Source organism: Terrapene carolina, unplaced genomic scaffold (assembly GCF_002925995.2).
Source record: "Terrapene carolina triunguis isolate 2854851 unplaced genomic scaffold, T_m_triunguis-2.0 Scaffold951, whole genome shotgun sequence".
Taxonomy (NCBI): Eukaryota; Metazoa; Chordata; order Testudines; family Emydidae; genus Terrapene; species Terrapene triunguis.
Window position 1 is genome coordinate 4,402,243 of NW_020665302.1, and position 6,559 is coordinate 4,408,801.

Genomic DNA, 6,559 nt, shown 5'->3' on the forward strand with positions numbered 1-6,559 from the left:
CGATCGCGAACTGCGGCGGCAATTCGGCGGGAGGTCCTTCGCTCCGAGCAGGAGTGAGGGACCGTCCACCGAATTGCCGCCGAATAGCTGGATGTGCCGCCCCTCTCCGGAGTGGCCGCCCCAAGCACCTGCTTGGCAAGCTGGTGCCTGGAGCCGGCCCTGTCCCTACCCATCCTGGCTAATAGCCATTGATGGACCAAAACTAAACTGGATGACGACAGCCATAATCAGATGCCTGGTTTGTGCCCTGACGCGCCAGCTCCAGAATAGTGTGGATGGGAAATGGTGACCCTGGCTCTGCATTGCAGCAAAGCTCAGGTCTCCCCTCCTTGATCTGGGGGCCTCTTTTCAGGTCAGGATGGGGGACTCCGGAGAGTCTTCTGGGCCCTGCTGAGCCGAGGAGACTTTCCACTGATTTCAGTGGGCACTGGGTCAGGCCCTAAGGGAAGTCACCAGTGTGGGGTTCCTGTGAGAAAGTCAGCCCATCATACTGCGGGAAGAAGGTCCCAGAGAAGCCATGGCCTTCCTGGGGTAGCTCGCAGCCATTCTCTCACAGTGGTCTGCAGTCGCCATGTTGGGCCCAGGCTAGGAGCCAGACAAGCTGGGTGAGGCTGTATCTTTTACTGGACCAACTGCTGTTGGTGAGAGATGCGGGCCCAAGAAAAGGTCACCTCACCCAGCGGGTGCCTCGATTATCTCACAGTGGCAGGGGCTAGTTCCGGAGTGAGGGGCAGCTGGGCTGCCCTGAAGAGAAGGAACCTTTAACAGCACTGGCTACGCAAGAACCACACGCCCTCAAACGTTGGGCAAGGGAGGGTCAGGGATGGTTGCTGGCTACTGCAAGTTAGCTACACAGGAACACAAGGCCTTCTGCCCCAACTGCCTCATCACCGCCTTCCCTGCCTGTACCCCAGACCAACGAGCAGAGCACACCACCAGCACCACTCGCTTTCTCCAGCAATGACGGGGCTGCTGAATATACCCTCTTCCACCACACCCACAGAGCGGGAGCTGCACTTTCTTGTGGCAATCGCATGGCAGTATGGGCCATCACCAGCCCTGGGCTCCCTGCGGGGGGAGGTGTCCAACAGCAGAAACCCCTGCTCCAGCCCAGAGAAGGTATTTTTCACCCACGCTGAAAGGGAGCATGAGCCATGTAAAAACGTCTCAGTCTCTGCACCTTTTCCCCTGCCCCTTCTCCTTGGCAGAATGAGTTTAGCTCAGGGGGGTTAACAAACAACTGCAAGAAAGATCCAGGAACACCAACAAGCTAAGCGCTGGTTCTGGAGCTTTCACCTCTTGTTTCCCAGGTACCCTCATCTTCTCCCGCCATCTAGGGCACTTATTTCCAGAATTGTAAAGTAGCATCGAAAATAAAAGAGGGGTGTGTGTCTCTGGCTGTGTGTCTAGTTGTGCATCTGTGTCAGTTGCGTTTGTACATGCGTGTAAAGAAATTATGTGTATAAAACAATTGAATGCCATCCTTCAGCTAGTCATGCTGAGACACTGAGGGCTGTGTCTCTCTCTCTCACACACACACTTTTAAACTACAATATTTTAACAAAAATGATTACCTAGCTAGTTATAGTGATAGAGCTAAACTGTTAGCCTCAGCGCTAAGCAGTTACAGATCCCATAGCTAGTATTCTACTGATTCCGCCATTGCTGGGTGGGCTATAATGTGTACAATTCAGCCCTCTCTGAACGGGCTTTCTTCTTCTCTAGGGCTGCTGCGGCATGAGGAGGAGAGAAATGTGGCTGCCTAATTAAAATGGTCTCACTCCGTCTCTTTTCTCGGGCTATTGTGACAAGTGCGGCGCTCACTTGGTAAATCATTCCTATAGAGCTCCAATTTCTGGGTAGAGTTGGAGACTTGTTTGGGGGGGTGGTTCGCAGAGAAGATGACAAGCTAATCAAAACATCTATTATCACTCTTTGCCTGTGTTGTGTATGCATTGACCTCAAGCTAATATGAATCTCAAGAGGCAAAAACAAACTGAAAGCAGCTCCTCCTTGAATCTCACAGGAGCTCGATCCAAAGCCCACTGACGAAGCCAATGGAAGTCTTGACTTGGATGGGCTTGGGATCAGGCCTACAACCAGGCAGTTTGAAGAAAGCCTGGCAAACGTCTCCGAGGGAAGATGAATTGGCATTCGAGCCTGCAGGCTCATTGGAGTTCTCCTGACCCATAAGGATTTTAATGGGACTACAGAAATTGGGTACTTCCATGAGTAAGGGCTACTCAGCTGAGTCAGGCTTGCAGGATTAAACCCCTGATGTTATATACATTTCTTGCAGAATGCTGGAGGGGGGCTAGAATAACACTAAAGAATAAATACCTCTGACACTAGGCAGTGTAATTAAAGTATATTGTAAAGATGAATGATCTCCGCACTATATTTTAGTTGCACTGTCTCGTGCCAGAGTTTTCCCAACAATATCAAGAAGGCCTTACAAAAAGAAGTTAAAGCTATCATGGCACCATTTTTTAAACCACGGTTGCTATTTTCCTTTTCTTAAAAAAAGGGAGCAGGTGAATGAGGATTAGTTAACTAACAGGTTTTTTTTATTCACATTGAACAACATAAGCTAGTCACGCTGGCACCAGCTGAAAGAGGCCGTGGTGAAAGGAAACCCACAATGCTTTGGAAAAACAATTTCTTTTCTTTTTAAAAATTATTAGCCTTTTTTAAAAAAAATTCTTTCCTGTCACTCCCCTCCCATCCCCCTCTTAAAAATATAAAAATGTTGGAGCATTAGTTGACTAAAGCACAAGAAATAACCAGTAAACACAAAAACATACTTTATTTGTTTCTTCTTTATACAAAATAAAGAAACTAGAAGCAAAAACTATAATACATCCTTCAATCCGTGTAGCCTCCAATAAACGTTTGGGTTTGAAGTGGTGTTTGCCAGAGACATTCAGACTTGGATCGCTTTTTTATTGGTAGTTTTAGTTATATTTCTGCCCAGTGGAAAACAAAACAAACCCCCATGAAAGTCTCTCCAAACATTAAAGTCCTGCAGTCCTGGAAAGCTGAGCCAGAACTAACCACGAGGGGGCGCCTTGTCATCAGTGAAGGTTTTCTTTTGCAAGACACACCAATTCCCATTCCCACCTCCATCACCACAAAACCAACCTTCTAATAAAAAAAAGTGGATTATGAGGGGTTCCCCCCCCCATTTCCAGATTAAGATTAAAAAAGATGCAATTCTGGATGGAGCAAAAAGAAAGAAAGAAAGAAAAAGCCCCCCCCCCCAAAAGTATGAAGTTCAGTCATTCAGGAAATCTGTGATCCAGTCCAGTTCAGCTTTGGTCCAAGAGATGCTGCTTCAGATACTTGCAGAGGTTAGTCAGCACTGGCACGTCTCGGCCCCGTGCCTGCTAACACGTGGCGAGGAAGAAAGACACTGAGTGCGGGGAGCCCCAGCGGCCTGAGGTCCTGTTAGCTTGGGGCGTGGAGGGACTCCGGAGAATTTTGGCATCAGTGTCAGGCGGCCGGTTTTGGTTCCTGGTGTCTTAGCCGGGGCTGGGACGAGGAGGCGGGATCTGCCTGGGGCAGAGGGATCCGGGGGTCCCCAGCGCCCCCACGCCCCCCGCTGGCTGGGTCAGCCCTACCACACCGCTGCCTCGTTCAGCTCCTGGTTTGGATGCGAGAGGGGGCCGCTGTAGCCGCTGTTGCTGGACATGGAGAAAGGGGGGCTGGGGCCGCCGCTGAAGACCTCGCCGGGGATGGGGTGCAGCGAGCCGGTCAGGCCCGGCTCGGGGCTCGGGGTGTCGGGGTGCGAGATCATGTCGGTGTACCTTTGGTTTTCGGAGGAGTGGTGTCCGGGGAGCGGGGGCTCCAGGGGGCCCAGGGGCGTGGAGCCGGGCCCTGAGGTCGGAAGGTAGCTGGAGTCTGCCGGGGACTGGGCTTGCGAGGGAGGCCCGTGGGGGAAAAAATCGTAGTTCCCGCTTGGCCCGTAGTAGTCTCCTTGGTAATCTGGAGCAGGGGAGAGAGAGGAGGGTGAGGCGGGGCCGGGGCGCTCCGGAGCCTCCCCAGCCCAGCTGGAGCCAGCGCAGAGCCCGGGGGTTTCCCGGGACTGCCCGGAGCTAGCGGCCCCCAGGGACGGCTGCGAAGTGCCTGCGCGTAGGGACACAGCCCCGAGGGGCAGGCGGGCACCTCTCTACCCGCAGCCGGGACACAACACACCCACAAAGGCCTATTCACCCCGCTCCTTCGCCCGGACACGGGTGGATCCCCCGTCTGGCCCGTCGCTTTTGCTCCACCGCACAAGAGCAGCCCATGAAAGCGACTCTCCGGTGCAGCTCGGTGGTCGGCGGCTGCTTCTTTCACTGGCTCCCCCCCCCCCCCCCCCCCCAAGCCTCATGACCCCGATTGCCGGATTCGGTGATAAAAGCCAGGAAGGGGGTGGATCAAACGCGCTACTGGGGTCCCACCATTATCCGGCTCAATTGTCCAACGGGCGAGCAAGGTCTAGGATCAGAACCCGGGTCATTTTTTATCAGTGGCAGAGATGTTTCTCGGACACTTGCACGCTTTTTCGGAAGCCACCAAGGTGCAGAATAGCCCACGTCCATCATGTGCAAAATAACAGACTAAATAGATTCCTAACCGGGCACTAATGACTGTAACCGTTAATAAAACCAACGTCTTCCGCTAACCAGCTAGCGCGGAAATTCTTTCAGAGGGGCTAGAATGACAACGCGTCTAATCCATGGGCAAGGGGGTCAGGTTAACATTTTTAAAGGTTTAGCTTGAAATAAACAGGAGCGGGTGGGGAAAGATGGCGTATTTAATTCGATTAACCGCCTAAGTAACATCGCCCTTGATTGCGCGGTCATCCTGACAAGCAAACACCCCCGAACACCCCCCAAAACCGCAGCATCGCAGTGGGACTCTTTGAAAATAGCGGAAGTCTCGGGAAAGCCGCGAAATCTGGGACCTGATTAGAAACCGGCCGGGGGGGGGGGGGGGGGATCTGAACGCGCTGAATTTCTTTCCAACCCTAAAAACAAAATAGTCTCCATAATTGTCACTGCCCAAAATCCAGAAGAAGAACTAGAAAAGGTGTCACTGTCTATAGCGCTCTGTGAAAAAAAAATCGACACTCACAACTCCAGGGAGCTCTGTCTCTCTAGGATGAGGGGGGGGGGGGGGGGGGGGTGGGGGAAAGGGGGGGGGGGGGGGGGGGGGGGGAATCTCTTATTTAGCTGGCACAGAAGGAAAGAAAAGGAGGATTTTTCCCCCGCTCAGCAATGGCAGGGTTGCAAGTTCTAAGCCCCCGGCTCACGCAGCAACCAGGCCGGCTGGCACCCCCCATCCCAAGCTGCCTTCAGTGCCCCCACCCGCACCCCATCAGGCGCCGCTAGGGAGGGATCGGCCCCCGCGTGTGGTGAAGGGGCCGAATTTCGAGGGGCCGCATGGCCCGAGCGGGGAGGGGAAAGAGCCGGCAAGGGGGAGAAAACAACTAGCAAACACGCGGGCCCGGCCCCTGTGATAGTGACCTTCCATATGCTCCGGGAGCGCGGAGGTAATTGGAACAAATGCCGTCTGAAAGAGGTACAAAAGGGTGCAGCTGGAGCTTTGTTCCCGGGCACACACGCGGGGGGGCGGGGGGCTGAGTGGGAGCGGGGCTCTGTTCAGGCAGACAGCTTCATCACAATGGCCCTTTCTTACTTGCTGCAGGGGTGCAAACTTGGCCAAGGACCGGACGGAATCTCTAACAGGGGGATTAGAGGGGATCTCGACAAGCTGAGCTCGCATTCAGGGCGAGGGAGGGCGGGGTGTGTGTGCGGGGGGGGGGGGGAGCCCTTCAAACAGATGCCACAGGAAGGGTGGCAAAGTCATGGCAACCGGCCCTCACCTTCCCTCCTACCCGCTGCCTTGGCCAGTTGGGTCCTTAGCTCGTTGGTTTCTGGGCGAGAATGATCCGTGATCGGTATCTCCGGGCCAATGAGCAGCAGGGGAGGGAGGGAGAGAGGAAGAGAGAGACAGAGAGAGTGAGGGGTGGAAAGAAAGTGAACTAAAGATGGAGAAGGGTTGAAAGAAAGAAAGAAAGAAAGAAAGAAAGAAAGAAAGAAAGAAAGAAAGAAAGAAAGGTATGGAGGGATTAAAAGAAAGAAAGAAAGAAAGAAAGAAAGAAAGAAAGAAAGAAAGAAAGAAAAGAAGATGGGATGGAAAGAAAGAGAAAAGGATGGAGGGATGGAAAGAAGGAAAGAGGAAGGGATGGAGGAATGGAAAGAAAGAGAAAGAGATGGAGGGATGGAAAGAGGAAGGGATGGAGGGATGGAAAGAGAAAGAGATGGAGGGATGGAAAGAAGGAAAGAGGAAGGGATGGAGGGATGGAAGGGATGAGAAGAAGAAAAGAGACAAGGATGGAGGGATGGAAAGAAAGAGGAAGGGATGAGAAGAAGGAAAGAGGAAGGGGTGGAGGGATGGAAAGAAGAAGAGATGGAGGGATGGAAAGAAAGAGAAAAAGATGGAGGGATGGAAAGAAAGAGGACGGGATGAGAAGAAGGAAAGAGGAAGGGATGGAGGGAAAGAGACAAGGATG

General features: G+C 52.9%; 1 protein-coding gene across 1 annotated transcript in view; it reads right to left on the bottom strand.

Annotated features, from left to right (window-relative positions):
* Positions 1-3,616: 3,616 nt before the first annotated feature.
* The window catches only part of LHX5 (LIM homeobox 5), a 12,986-nt gene continuing 10,043 nt past the window's right edge, over positions 3,617-6,559 (bottom strand). The window contains exon 5 of the mRNA XM_024207375.1: positions 3,617-3,984. Within this exon, the coding sequence (XP_024063143.1) occupies positions 3,617-3,984 (368 nt within the window). The remainder of the gene's footprint in view (positions 3,985-6,559) is intronic.